Source organism: Nuphar pumila, chromosome 9, assembly GCF_984573655.1.
Source record: "Nuphar pumila chromosome 9, dmNupPumi1.hap1.1, whole genome shotgun sequence".
Taxonomy (NCBI): domain Eukaryota; kingdom Viridiplantae; phylum Streptophyta; class Magnoliopsida; order Nymphaeales; family Nymphaeaceae; genus Nuphar; species Nuphar pumila.
In genome coordinates this window covers 1,713,877-1,729,481 of record NC_143257.1, presented here as the reverse complement: position 1 = coordinate 1,729,481, position 15,605 = coordinate 1,713,877, and the positions used below count along the sequence as shown (strand labels likewise).

Below are 15,605 nucleotides of genomic sequence, written 5' to 3'. Positions count from 1 at the left end.
AATTAAAAACCTAAAAATCTGCATCATTATAAACAACTTTTTGCTAATTTTATTGAAATTGCTAATTTTATTGAAATGGTGATCTCAAATGGGTCTATTTTCAGCTTCATATACATAGTTAGCACACTTAGCGTAGTTAACAGATCAAAAAATTTCTAACTCACATGTCTAAGTCAAGTTTTCCATCGAGTCGTACCCGTATCTATGTGACATTAGATCATAGGATTGAAATATCACATTTTTTGCATTATGTAGGATTTGGGTTGGATCCTATTAGACCCAAATCTAAATCTAGATCCAAAATAGATTTGACGAAATAATGTTGAATCTTAATCTGAAATACAAGTGACAATAATGGATTCAGAAAAAAAAAGTAAGAAAAACAAGCTAAATACATGTAAAAATTGCAAATGGATCAAGTTTTATTTCGGATCAATTTTAGATCCAAAATAAAATATTAATCTGAATCGGATTGAACAGATCCAAATCCGATCCAAATGCACATTCGGATCTGGCTCAAACGATCAAAACTGAATATTGGAACTCCAATAAAATATCTGACCGAGAGAGGTTCACAGTAAAGGGCTACCGTTTGTTAGGCAGGTAGCCTTTTCGTTGTGTTGTCTGTTAAAGGACAAAGGAAGAAAGGGGGGTAAAGGAGAGAGAGAGAGAGAGAGAGAGAGAGAGAGAGAGAGAGAGAGAGATGAAGCAGCAGCAGCGAGAGGGTGGTGGAAGCGGCGGCAGAGGCAACGGCGGGGAGGAGAGGATCAAGGGGCCGTGGTCGCCGGAGGAGGACGCCATCCTCAGCCGGCACGTCAGCAAGTTCGGCGCGAGGAATTGGAGCCTCATCTCCCGAAGCATCCCCGGTAGGTCCGGCAAATCCTGCCGCCTCCGGTGGTGCAACCAGTTGGACCCCGTCGTCAAGCGCAAGCCCTTCACCGGTTAGACTAACCCCTTCTTCTTCTTCTTCTTTTCTCTGTTTTTTATGATACCCACAAAGTTCTTTTACTCCTCTCTCTCTCTCTCTTGTATGATTGTGGTTTTGATTTCAATTGGTGGTGCTTCCGAGTGTAAGGTATTTTCATAGATGCTCTCTTCTTGTGTTGCTTCTGTTTCTCATGATACCCACAAAATCTTTTTATTACTTCGAGGCTCTCTCTTGTATGATTGAGGTTTCAATTGATGGGGCTTCCAAATGGAAGCCATTATCTGCTATAGATGCTATCTTCTTATGTTCCTTCTGTTTCTAATGGCACCCACATTAATCTTTTTATTGTTTTGTGGTGATTATGGTTTCAGTTTGCTGGGGCTTCCAACTGGAAGTGATTAACTGTTTTGGATGCTCCCTTCTTATGTGGATTCTGTTTCTGGTGATACCCACAAAATCTTTTTATTGTTTTGAGGCTCTGTCCCTCTTTCCCCCATGATGGGCAATTGGGGTATCAGGTAATGTTCTTGTTGGGTGAGTATTGGCTGGCTGTTGTAAAGAGGGCGGGGTTTGTCCCTTACATTACATTGTTCTTCCTCTTATTGTTTTGTTTTGGTTTGTGCCCAGTAGTGAAGCTTTTTGTTGGTATGGGAGATATGGCGGTGGGTGTCCAATTGTTGTGAAAGGTAGAAATTGGTAACACTATGCACCAATAGATGGAAATCTTTTCTGCTGACAGAGAGTGTGTGAAGCATAAGTTATTGAATTATGGTGAAGCATGTTTGGGAAATTGACTACTGTGGTCGGATGATGTCTTCAAGCTATTCATTTACACTTAACGTGGTGAGTAGTGCTAGAGCAAGTAAATGATTTTTGGGTAGTCATAGAGAAATGGTAGTTTGGCTCATAGTCCATTTACACTTAAAGTGGTGAGTAGTGCTAGAGAAAGTAAATGTTTTTGGGTAGTCATTGAGAAATGGTAGTTTGGATCATGGGTTGTCAAGTCTTGAGTTATGGGGTGAACAAATTTCAGATATAAGTGTTAGAAAATGGTATTCTACAATTCAATCACAAGAAGAGGATTAGAAAGAAGAGAGAGATGTTGGTGGCTGCAGAAAACCCAATTAAGGTCTGCGATATTGGCTTTCTATTAAGTATGTGCTGATACAACTATTAGGGTACAAAAATATCCATTACATAACAAGTTAAAATTACAGTATGCCATTAATGAGCATGTGTTAAAATAAAACCGAGTTGGGTTTGGATCCTGAGATCCAAACCCAGTCGTGAATGACGTCTTTTTACCCTCCCTTAAGTTGTACATGGTTTTGAACCATGAACAACTTGCCTTTTAACATCCAAAATTTGTCCTTGATAAGCCCTTTTGTAAACAAGTCAGCAACTTGATCAACAGTCTGAACGAATTCTAGTTCAATTTCCTTCTCTTCGACCTTCTGTCTTACAAAATATTGATCAATTTCAATATGCTTGGCACGATTGTGGTAGATAGGATTAAATGACATGTTGATTACACTTTGATTGTCACACAAGATAATGCATTTAGAAATTGATTCTCCTACTTCTGTCAACAGGTGTCTGATCCATGTTACTTCGGCTGTAGCAGCTGCCATTGATCTATATTCAGCTTCTGTGCTCGACTTGGCTATGGCCTTTTGTTTCTTACTGCTTCAGGAGACAAGATTTAGGCCAATGAAAACACAGTATCCTGAGACTGACCTACGCTCATCTGGATCTCCTGCCCAATCTGCATCTGTGTAAGTAAGAAGTTCATGCATGTGATGGCCATGCATACTCTTTATGTACAGAAGACCATCTCCAATAGTTTTCTTCAAATATCGAAGAATGCGTTTAACAACTATCATATGCCCAATATGTGGTTCATGCATAAATTGAGATACCTGATTGACATAATAGACAATATCAGACCGAGTGAAGGTAAGATACTGAAGCATTCCTACTATCCTGCGATATCCTGTAGGGTCCTTATACAAATCTCCATCTTGGGAACTGAGTTTCTGATGAAGTACACTGGGTGTGCTTAGAGGCTTGCAATCTGTCATACCTACCTTGCTAAGAACATCAATGGTATACTTATGTCGGGTAAGTGTCATGCCTTCAGTAATCCTGTTAACTTCTACTCCAAGAAAATATCGCAGTTTACCAAGATCCTTCATCTTGAATCTATGGTTCAAGAGTTCTTTGACCTCTTCAATATGTTCATTAGAGTTACCTGTAATGATAATGTCATCTACATATATCAATAACAGGGTAACTATATCTTTGCATTTGAATATGAAAAGAGAATGATAAAAAAGAGACCGACTAAAGCCATATTTTTCTACTTCAAGAGAGAAACTGTCAAACCAAGATCGAGATGCCTGCTTCAGACCATATATAGCTCTCTTTAACCTACACACGTATTCTTTGGAGTTCTCTTCTGCATACCCAGTGGGCTGCTCCATGTATACTTCCTCCTTCAGAGTTCTACGTAGAAATGCATTTTTCACATCCAGTTGACTGAAAGTCCTCTGATGCTCAACAACCAATGATAGTATGATTCGGATAGTCCCCATTTTCACCACCGGACTGAAGGTCTCATCATAGTCTTGTCCTTGCTCCTGTGTGAAGCCCTTGGCAACCAGCTTGGCCTTGTATCGCTCAATAGTACCATCTGACTTATACTTTATCTTATACACCCACTTTGACCCAACCACATTTCGATTGTGTGATCTAGGAACAATATCTCAAGTGCCACATTCATGAAGAACTTCCATTTCTTCGTTCATAGCTTCAATTCATCTCTTAGAATGTATTGCTTGATAAAATGTTGTGGGTTGATCTTCCTGACCCAAAGAGGTTACCCAAAGAGGTTAAGAAGAGTTGAAAATCCATCGTAAAGTTCTCATAACTAACCCACCTATCAATAGGATGTCGAGGTCAGGTAGACCTTCTGTGAACAGGCGATTGAATGGAAACAGAAGGAGAATTCAGCTTCTGATTAGAGTTGGGGAGTATCTCCTTCTCACGTCGAGAGTAAACAATGCCTTTATACCTTTTGGGGGCCAATAGTGGTTCATAAATCACACTTTCTTGAGTTCTTTGTGCAGCAGTAGACACATTTCCCTCATCTCTTTGATTACATTCTGAAGAACAAACAACATCAACACTAGAAAACAGATATGAGTTCAACCAAGGGTGATAAACTTCAATTTCAAGAGAAGTGTTAGCATTATTGATGCAGAGCAGGACCGGATTGTCCCAGATGTCACAGACCCAACAACAACAGAGTTTGTTTCGAGTCCGAGACTGGACCTGAGACTCGGATCCAATTGAAGTCTTTAAATACCCATCCTAGGGTTGCATCCAGGGGGGATATTTTTGGGAGTCTAAAAAGCTTTTGGCATTTTTTTTGTTAGTTGCACGTTCCTTTCGACTTATTCTCTTTCTTCTGTTATTGTTTGTTTTATTCATTTGATTTGGTCCTTGTTAGCCATTGTTTTCCTTTGATTACTGTTAGTTTATCAGCTTGTAAGTACTGTCAGTTTTCTTATTAATACATTGCTGCTCGGATCTTTTGATCCAAGCATTTTCCTTCCATCTGGTTTAGGTTACCGTGTTGCACAGTCGTGCATTGAAAGGATACAACCTACGTCAATCCAATTGACAAGGCTAGTGGCATCCTCACTACACCAGCAGACTTCACGTCAACACTCTTGCGTGAAGGTTGCGGTTCCCACCACTGCATCAAGTGGTGGTTGTTCTTCTCATCGCTGAGCAGCGCATGACCGTGAGGATCGTGTCCTCGTTTGCCAAGGCCAAGCACGTGGCGCCGATTGTTCTACTGCATGAAAGCGTGATTGGAACATCTGATCCCTACGCTGCCCTATTTGCTGTACCCAAGTGCATCTCCGGGTCTGATCTCCACGTTGCATCAAAGAGTGTCAACACAACACCCATTAACGTGAAGTCTTGGTCTCTTTCACTGCATCAAAGTGGTATCAGAGCCCAGCCCCTCTTCCTTGGTCAACGGCATGTCGCAAGAAGCGAGGGACGATCCTACGAGCGGGAAGGCGCGAGAGGAGACCGACAACGAAGATCCGATGATGCAGATAATGGACATGTTGACAAAGATCCAGAAAGATCTGCTACGCCTAGACAAGGATGTAGCCGGACTGTCAAAATGTATGGATGGACTTGAAGAACGGCTTGTGGTCCTCGAGTTGTCGGGGAAGACGCATGCAACGCCCACGCTGAAAACGAGTAGTGGATTGGGCGTTGATGTTGTTGGCCTCCCGAGTGCTGTGGCGGTCGACCCATGCCCAGCGAACCTCCAACTGTCAGTTGTGCCACCGAAGTTCATCGAAGCCAGCCTGCACAGGGATGCCGACCGCACGATTCTCCAGCAATCGGCGACAGTGATACTGGAGAATGGAAAATGTTATAAAGGTGATCTTTTAGTTGGCGCTGATGGTATCTGGTCTAAGGTGCGTAAAAATTTGTTTGGACATCAAGATGCAATGTTCTCTGCCTACACGTGCTACACAGGTATTGCAGATCTTGTGTCTCCTGATATCGAGTCTGTGGGATACCCTGTATTCTTGAGCCGCAGACAGTATTCTGTTTCCTCAGGTGTGGTTGCTGGAAAGATGCAGTGGTATGCATTTCACAATGAACCACCTGGTGGTGCTGGTACTCCCAATGGTAAAAAGAAAAGGTTGTTTGGGATATTCGGGAATTGGCGTGACAAGGTTGTGGAGTTGATCCTTGCAACAGATGAGGACATAATACTTCGTCGTAACATATATGATAGATTTCCAGTTCTTTCTTGGACTAAGGGTCGTGTGGCCTTGCTTGGGGACTCTATTTATGCTATGCAGCCAAATTTGCAACAGGGTGGTTGCCTGACTATTGAGGATAGCTATCAGCTTGCTTTAGAACTTGGAAAGGCAATGTTCGAGGGTATTCTTGTCGAAATACCTTTTGCGACTTTCTTCGTGAGCAAGTTGAAGCAAAAGCATAACTACCTCAATGACTTGCCTTCTTTGGACCCAGAATGGTACCGACATCTCCTTTTCTTGAAGCATTATAAAGGCAACATTTCTGAGTTAGGGTTGTATTTCATAGTCGTAAATAATGAGTACGGTGAGCAAACTAAAGAGGAGCTCCTTCCAGGTGGACAAGATTTACAACAGATCATACAACCAGATTGGATAGAGATATTCAAGGAGCATGAACTCCAGTTTCTTATTTCAGGATCACTTGATGGTATGGATGTTGATGACTTATGCTCAAGTGCACATTATGCTGGTGGATATCATGAGGAGCATCCTGACATTGAGATGTTTCGGGAAGGCCTAAGGGGCTTCTCACCAGAGCACCAAAAGAAATTTTTGAAGTTTGTTATTAGATGCTCTCGTGGATCCCTTCCTGGATTCAAGTACTTGGAACCAAGGTTTTATATACAAAGGGCCGCTACTGAAGGTGTGTTTGATCTATATGCATACTGTGGTGACAATAAGTCGTCAGAGCTGACTTCTTCCCAACCAGGGGAGAATGATGCAAAGAAGGACCGGATCGTCCTAGACGTCACAGACCCTACAGTAGCAGAATTTGTCTCGGGTCCGGGACCGGACCCGAGACCCGGATCCAGTTGAAGTCTTTAAATACCCATCCTAGGGTTGCGTGCAGGGAAAATATTTTTGGGAGTCTAAAAAGCTTTTGGAATTTTTTTTGGCAGCCGCACGTTCCTTTTGGCTTATTATCTTTCTTCTGTTATTGTTTGTTTTATTCATTTGATTTGGTCCCTGTTAGCCATTGTTTTCCTTTGATTACTATTAGTTTATCAACTTGTAAGTACTGTCAGTTTTCTTATTAATACATTGTTGCTCGGATCTTTTGATCCAAGCCTTTTCCTTCCATTTGGTTTGGGTTACCGTGTTGCACAGTCGTGCATTGAGAGGATATAGCCTACGTCAATCCAATTGACAAGGCTAGTGGCATCCTCACTACACCAGCAGACTTCACGTCAACACTCTTGCGTGAAGGTTGCGGTTCCCACCACTGCATCAAGTGGTGGTTGTTCTTCTCATCGCTGAGCAGCGCACGACCGTGAGGATCGTGTCCTCGTTTGCCAAGGCCAAGCACGTGACGCCGGTTGTTCTACTGCATCAAAGCGTGATCGAATCATCCAATCCCCACGTTGCCCTATTTGTTGCACCCAAGTGCATCTCCAAGTCTGATCTCCACGCTGCGTCAAAGAGTGTCAACACAATACCCATTAACGTGAAGTCTCGATCTCTTTCGCTGCATCAATTATGATCAAAATTTGATTAATCAAACACAACATTTTGAGATATTTTGATGCGCTTGTTCACAGGATCATAACATCTGTATCCTTTATAATCATCAGCGTACCCTACAAATCTGCACTTTAAGGCCTTATCCTGAAACTTGTGTCGCATTGAACTGTCAACATGAACATAACATACACACCTGAATACACGCAAATCATGATAATTTGGATGCACACCATGCAAAGAGAAATAGGGTGATTTGTTTTCCAAGATGTTCATGGGCAATCGATTTATGACATAGACTGTTGTATGAAAAAACTCTGCTCAGAAGGTAACTGGAAGGTTTCTATCATGCATCATGCTTATTGCACTCTCGACAATATGGCGATGCTTCTGTTCAGCAATCCCATTCTGTTGAGGTGTATGAGGACAAAACACCTGCCTACTTATTTCATTTGTCTGGAAGAAATTAATAAAGTCATTTGAAGAGAATTCACCCCTTCCATCACATTGAAAACAAATAATATTCTCAGAGAATTGATTTTGAACAAAAGAATGAAAATTTTGAAATAACTTGAAGGTTTCATATTTACATTTCATAAAGAAGATCCATGTATATCGAGAATAGCTATCAACAAAAATGAGATAATATCTAATGCCAGACATGGAAGGAACTGGAGCCGGACCCCAAACATCAGAACATATAATTTCAAATGGTCTTGAAGCTCTTTTATTAGTGGAATGAAATGGAAGAACATGACTCTTACACTGAAGACAACTAGAACATTTTTTATTATCGACACTTAAATGTAGACTTGACTTAGGAATAAGACTGCTTGAAACAAGCTTATCAATAAAACGACTACTACAATGACCCAAACGATCATGCCATAGATTCAGCTCAATACATTCAGAAAGACTAAAAACACTCTCAGGAGGAACTGAAGATGATGATGTGAGCTTCAAGGTGAAATCAACAGGTCGAACACGAGAGGAAGGATTCTCTTGGAACACGTACATATTCACTTGTCGTTTTTCTTCAATGAACGTTTTCCTCGTGTGAAGGTCCTTGACACGAACAGAAAAATGAGTAAACTCAACTGAAGCATTAATGTCATCTACAAGCTTAGAGACAAAAACAATATTTTTCTTGATATTAGGAGCATGAATGACATTCGAAAGAGCAAGAGAAGAGTTGGACATAGGAATTACAGAATTTCCAATATGCGAAATATGGTGGTGAGACCCATCTCCAGTGACTACTATTTCTACCAACATAAGGAACAAGATTTATGAGCTTACCAGCATCACCAGTGACATGAGTGGTTGCACCAGAATCAACATACCAAGTGCCTTGATCATTCTGTTTGATATTCAATTCAGCCATGACAGATAATAACAACTCTTTGACTTCTCCACTATTTTTCAATGTATTTGTTCACTTTCTTGTCTTCAATTGTTTTCCTCTATTTTGCAGGTTAAACGAGCAATTTGCCTTGATGTGCTCCTTTTTGTTGCATAGAAAGAGGGTAAGTATTGTCCTTTGCCTCTGCAGATTAGGAGGCATACTGGGAGTAGGTAATATTCCATGAGTTCCTTGTCAATTCCTCTCTTGACCTCCCATTTTCGAGATTTATACCTGCTACGTCCTCGACCATAGGTAACTTCTGCGGCAAGAACGTCTTGTGCTCCAATGAGGGTGTGAATACCTTCAGAGAATCCCTTCAAAGTCATCTCATACTGTAAGAGCTTAACACAAAGGTCATCAAATATAGGTAAGTCTGGCAAACACAGTAAGGAAGTAACCATCATATGATAATCGGGTCCCAGCCCGCTCAAAGTTTGTTGCACCATATCTTTGTCACTAACCGCGCAACTCACGGTGGCCAACTGATCTGTGATAGTCTTAATTTTGTTTAAGTACTCCATGAGAGTCATAGAGTCATTTCTCAACATTTGAAACTCTTTCTTTAAAAATAAAACTCTAGCCCGCGAAACTTGAGAATACGTCTGAACAAGACGATGCCATAACTGCATGGCTTACCAGTCATCTGAGATTGCCACAAGCACCTCCTGTGACAAAGTGAAAGTAATATAGGCAACTTAAGTCTGATCTTGCTTCATCCAGGATATATACTCTGGATTTCTAACAAAAGTAATTAGAGTGTCACCCTCCCCATTCTTTCCTTCTTGTGATATAAACTCTTGAGGAACATGAACAGAGTCGTCCAGATGCTCAGAAAGATCCTGACTTCTTATGAATGAGATGATTTGTCTCTTCCAGGTTAGAAAATTAGAATTGTTCAGTTTCTCAGACACAAGTTGACTGAGAAAGTTGGAAGAAAGACTAGATTGAGAAGAAGAAAATGAATCCATAGTCGATGGGAAGCGAAAACTAGGAAGAGTAAGAGACCAGAAAGAAAATTCACTTTAGAGCAAACAAAATAAAAATTCAGAACAAATATTTGAATTTCAGATAACTCGGCTGCCTTTTTTTTTAATTAATAACCTGCAGACCCGAGGCAGAAAACTAGACTATGCAGTAAAAAATTGTTCTGAAGAAAAATAAGAATTCAATCAGTAAGAAGCACGTTACTATGAGAATAACGTGTTTTCTTTTACAAATGAAAAGAAATCCAAAGCAGAGAGGAAAATAGGTTCAAAGTGATATCAGACTTATCAGTCAATCGAGACAGATCTAAGATCATGTCCAGATCAGAATCTGATCCGACGTCAATTTGGAAAAACAGAAAGAACGAGTTTGACGTGATTTCAACCTTTGAAATCACGCATATATGAAATCCGATATTGCGAGATTATGTAAAGTTATTGTTTGGGTGAAATCACGTGCAGCAATATGAAAGAAAGAACAATACGAGAAGAAAAAATCAGGGGAAGGAAAGAAGCTAATGTGAGCAAATCCAAGATTTTGGATTGTGGAAGAAAGAAGGAATGATATGAACCGATAGAGAGATACCTCAGAAGAAGACAAAAAGGCTTGACTGGATGCTCATAAGAAGAACACGATCTTCAAGGTTGGATCTTCCGCTCTAATACCATGTTAGAAAATGGTATTCTACCATTCAATCACAAGAAGAGGAGTAGAAAGAAGAGAGAGATGTTAGTGGCGGCAGAAAACCCAATTAGGGTCTGCGGTATTGGCTTTCCATTAAGTATGTGTTGATACAACTATTAGGCTACGAAAATACCCATTACATAACAGGTTAAAATTACAATATGCCATTAATGAGCATGTGTTAAAATAAAATCGAGTTGGGTCTGGATCCTGAGATCCAAACCCAGTCGTGAATGACGTCTTTTCAATAAGTTACAAAGGACCAAGTATGGGCGAGGATGTTACTTGGTTTTTTAGATAATAGAAGGAATGTAGTTGCTTGGGACGATAAAACAGGGAGCTAAAGGAGAAATCATACGGGAATTCCTCTGTATGGACATGCCTTTAGTTTTTCTGAGGATTGTCTTGCACAGTGTCTATGAAGGGATCAATTTATTCAAAAATTTGCTTGGCTAAAAGTAATACTGGACTCTGTATATTGCAATTGAAAGATAAGGAAAATTGTTTTTCATTTCAAATATATGAAATGTATTAGTTTGACAGATCTAATGGTTTTTTCTTCCTCTAATGACTTTTTGCTTCATAAATGTTTGTTTTTCTTTCCCCAGTGGTCATCATACGAATTCTCACTTAATTCTTGTCCCTTTTGATACCGCAAATTGGTCGCTTGCTGGAGGCAGTATTATGTCTTCCAAGTATGTTCCCAATCAGGATTCTTCCTTTTATGCATATGTATTCTTTCCTCATAGGATAATGAAATGGAGCCTCGTATTGTGCTTGCACGCATTATTCTTGAAGGTAGAGTAAAAAATAAAAAATTGGGAAGTGGAGGTGTAGCTTTCGGGCTTGAAGGACAAAGCCCTCTATTGGTTTTTTGACATCTGGTAGTCATGCCTCAAACAAGATGATGGAGTCTCAGCTAGATACAATGTTTGCAAGGTATTGTATAGAGTATAGGACAAAGTAGGTAATGGAAATTGGAGATCAATACGTAGCATTTGGACTAGTGGTCCAAGCTCATTAATGGATTCTCCATGCATGGAAATTGGAGACAGAAATTGCTGATAGATGTGAAGTTAACATTCCATCTCCTTTCCCCATACGAACTCTCAGGCCCAAAGCACTCCCAAAAAGACCGGATCAATATGAACAAGAGTAACTGAAGCTCTTGGAGTTTTTTGGCTATGCCAAGAGAAAACCCCTCCATCACCAACTACACGTTTGCAGGCCTGTGGTTGGTGAAACCCTTGAGGTTCCCCCTGCCCCCTGGGGAGTACACCCAGCTTTGACCTTATGGCAAGGGATGCTTCCTGTGGTTTTCAAACGATGGTCATTTCATGTCAGTTGACAAGCCATGATCACTCCTAACCATGAAGCGGGACCCTCATGGGCCTCAAGCTCTTGGAGTTCAGACTATATTATAAGTGACTTCTTTCATCTTGAGTCTTCGAGACAATGAATTTGGTCATTTTTTCACACACTCTAGGTTCAATTCCTTAGTCACAAAAGAAGGTGATACTTTGAAGTGCTGTAGATGGCTCATTGGTGGTTTGGCACATTTGTTTGATTTCCGGCTCTCCTTCAATGCAATTATCATTCTTAACCAAAGTATTTCTTCTGAGAAGTCCTATTTACCAAACCACCTCAGGTGAACCATTTCAAAAAGATACACTTTCACATGACAAAACCTGACGTTTGTGGACACAAGAAGGCATCGAATGATGAAAGTCATCATTTTGTGTAATGCATACTTGTTTTGATGCCCTTTCATGACATGTTCACTCAATTCAACTTTCATTTTCTGTAGGTGAGTTAGCACAGAACCCCAAAAGCAACCAAACATAAAGCAACCAATTGATTTGGGATCACATGAGATTTAGAAAGTGAATCTCATTCGAACAGTACCCCAAAAGAAACCAAACATAAAGTACCCCCACAATGGGGCATTAAACCTACAGTTTGCATTATAAACATAGCAACCAAACATAAAACTTTTTTGGCACAGAAAATGAAGTGTTTGGTTGCTTTTTGGGGTGACTTTGTTATCAATTGCTCAATGAGGACTTGATTTTTATTGTTTACATGGGGTTAAAAATTCTAAATTCTGTAAACATGATGCTATTTGAATCACTAAGATCTGATTCTAAGATTCTGTAAACTAATATACAATAGTAGTTTGTTGCACGTGGACTTGTTTTGTGAGTAGAAGTCTATCTTGAGCAAATGTTGTTATCTATGAAGTATATGCTATTAAAACCAAGTGTTCTTTCTGAAGGATGTTAAGTTTTTTCATCAGAGACTTGTAAACTATTTTGGAAATTAGCAGAGAGAGAGAGAAGTAACATGTGCTTGTGCACGCACAACATATACACACATATGCACACCCCTAAACAGCAACAACTGCTGCAGCAACAATAATAATATGGGAAACAAGTAGGGAGATAAAAAACAACCAACATTGACAATATTTTTCATCAATGTAAATGATTGCTACGAGAGTTTTTGCATGTGTATAGCTGCCAGTATGAGTCTCCATGGAGAATTTGATGACATACACTTATCTATCTGTGTCTACATTATCAAGAGCTCAATCAGTTGGATATGTTGCTGGAGACAAACTTTGTTTCCTGAGAAGCGTATGCCAGAAACTAGGCTTGGTTTTTAATATCTTGGACGTAAGAAAGAAAAGTTGGTATTTATTTAGCATCAGGCTGCATATCCATAATATTCTAGGCAAGAAAATTAATTTTGTTGGATCATGCACAACAATTATTTTACTTATGCAGCGAACATTTCCTTTTTGCAAGTCATTACTTTCATATCAGATGGATCCATTCAATTCCATTGATCTTCATTTATCTTTTAGACTACGAAAGATGATGCACCTCAGAGTCATCAAGTTTGTAGTATGAATGAATGTTAAAATCCTAAATTTGTATCCAAATGTCATCTATTTTTTCTGAACATTTGATTGAAATTTTCCTTGGTGGATTTTTTCCTTGTTTTGCTGAATTTTGATGAAAAAGTTTCAGAATTGAGAAGTTTGGCTGCTTTCGAGACTAATTGTAGCATAACCCAGGCAAGATCTATTCAAATCATTCTCGAATTAATTGTTTTCCATCGGTCAGGATTAGCAATTCAACAATCATTAAAACGGCGTCCAACTGCTTCATGGATTAATTTTTGTGAGCCTTTTGTTTTTTTGGGAAAACTGTTGTACTAGTTATACACATCTATTCCATGAATGCACTTTAAATTCTAATGCATATTAGGGGTTATATGGGTTCAGTTTTTAGTCAACTATATGCCAAACGCATTCTAATAAGCCCTAGCATGGCAACTGGTTGCAGAGGAAGAGGACCGAATCATCGTTGCTGCCCATGCAAACCATGGTAATAAATGGGCTTCTATTGCAAGGCTGCTGCAAGGACGGACAGATAATGCAATAAAAAATCACTGGAATTCCACTCTGAGGCGTAGGTGCTTTGTGCCTGATAAGTTAAGGCCTCAATCTTGTGATGCGTTAGGAGATTTGAGTAGAGAGAAAACCAAGGTGTCTGAGGGAAACCCATCACCTGGAGATGTGGATTCAACAAATATAGCAGACCAATCCGAGGAGAAGGTTAAAACTAAGGATGAAACAAAGAAGAAACCGACCAACCTTTTTCGACCAGTTGCAAGGGTAAGTGCATTCAACTTATACAATCCTATAGATGGTTCTGTGAACGACGCTCCATCATTGAGGCCTATCCAGCTGCCTACCCAAGCCTACGAATCTGAAACAGGGGTCTGTAACCGGCTAACCAGTGCTTCTGGTGGAGCGCAAGTGCCATCACGATGTGGGCATGGATGCTGTGATATGGAAGGTGGGATCCGCCATAAGAACTCACTGCTAGGCCCCGAGTTTGTTGAGTTTGTGGAGACACCACCATTGTTAGGCCATGAATTGTCCTCAATAGCAGCAGAATTATGTAATCTGGCATGGATCAAAAGCAAGGCTGAGAGTGGAGTCCTGTATACATCAGCTGATGATCTTGGTCAATCATATTGCCAAGGAACACAAGATCCTAAGCTCAAAGCTCAAGGGTGAAGCGTGCATGGATGGAAATCAGTCGGTCTCAAAATTGTGAGGATGGAGACGAGATGTTGTAGTAGAATCGATACTGGTATAATGACCTCCTTCACTGTACTTCTGTTGTACCTCTGAATCAAATGTGCAATGCTGCCTGCTGATGATCACCACCAAGTTTTTCTGGTTGAAGGCTTGTGCATTCTCTCTTTTTAGAGGATAAGAATGGAGGGTCTTTATGTGCTTCAAATGATGGATGGGTTTCCAAACCCCCACATGGTGCAGAGTGTAACTGGAGTCCCTCATCCAATTTTGTTTCTGTTAAATCACAAGGGTGATGTTCCCCTTCGACTTTCATCTCGGACGCCAAATTTTTAGTTCAGAGATTGTTCTTATTGGTAAAGCTGATGACAAATCTCAAAGTTTCTTGAGTTCTTATTAGACCAAGGTTGTCAGAAAGGGGCTCTGCTTGTTTGGTAGGAGCTGTTAGTGCAGGTCACCATGTGTTGGGATGGTATGTTGTGTAACTGGTGGGGGTCTGCCTAACTCCAGCTTGCCTTAAAAAAAAAAAGGTTGTCAAAAAGGGAAACGGAACGTGGTTTTTTCAGGCACATGTTAAACGGAAAACGATTTACGAAACAAACCAGGAAACCACTGGAAACCGCATGGGAAACGTTTGAGAAAAAGTAATATAATAAATTAATGAAACAAAAACTAAAATATATGTATCACACGAAAGTGAAACACATGAAAAATGTGAGGGGGAAATGTGTGAGAAACGTGTTTCCCTTGAATTTTTGGTGTTTCCCAAATGTTTGGGAAACACAGTGTTACCCATTTTAGAAACTGTTTGCTGAGAAACGTGTTTCCCACTCTCTCTTAGTGTTTCCGGTAACCCTGTTATAGACCATGTCATCTGTGGTTTTTCATACTTTTTGCTAGCTTACAGCTTGCCACTTGTGTAAGTGTAAAACACAAACTTCCTGTTGACACATTTAAAGGTCTCAAACAGATTTCTGAGGCACCCTGCAACAGTTCTTTTTTTGTTTTACTCGGAGAAACCACCCCAGGTGCAGAGACCTAGTCGCTCTGGCTCAGCCTGCTTTACTTATGGTATCTGTCCATGTCTGTGTAAATCTCTTAGGGCTTACCTCTCACCCCAGGAAGTCGCCAAGCTTCGGTTTACGCAGGGGTGACACCCACGGGATTTGAACCTAG

General features: G+C 40.3%; 1 protein-coding gene across 1 annotated transcript; it reads left to right on the top strand.

The window, feature by feature from the left end:
* The first annotated feature begins 654 nt into the window (after positions 1 to 654).
* On the top strand, positions 655 to 14,802 carry LOC149828174 (transcription factor MYB1-like). Its single transcript, XM_090017427.1, has 2 exons — positions 655 to 941; positions 13,669 to 14,802. The coding sequence occupies exons 1-2, from the start codon at positions 704 to 706 to the stop codon at positions 14,406 to 14,408; spliced, it is 978 nt and encodes a 325-aa protein (XP_089873553.1). The 5' UTR covers positions 655 to 703; the 3' UTR covers positions 14,409 to 14,802.
* The last annotated feature ends 803 nt before the right edge of the window (positions 14,803 to 15,605 follow it).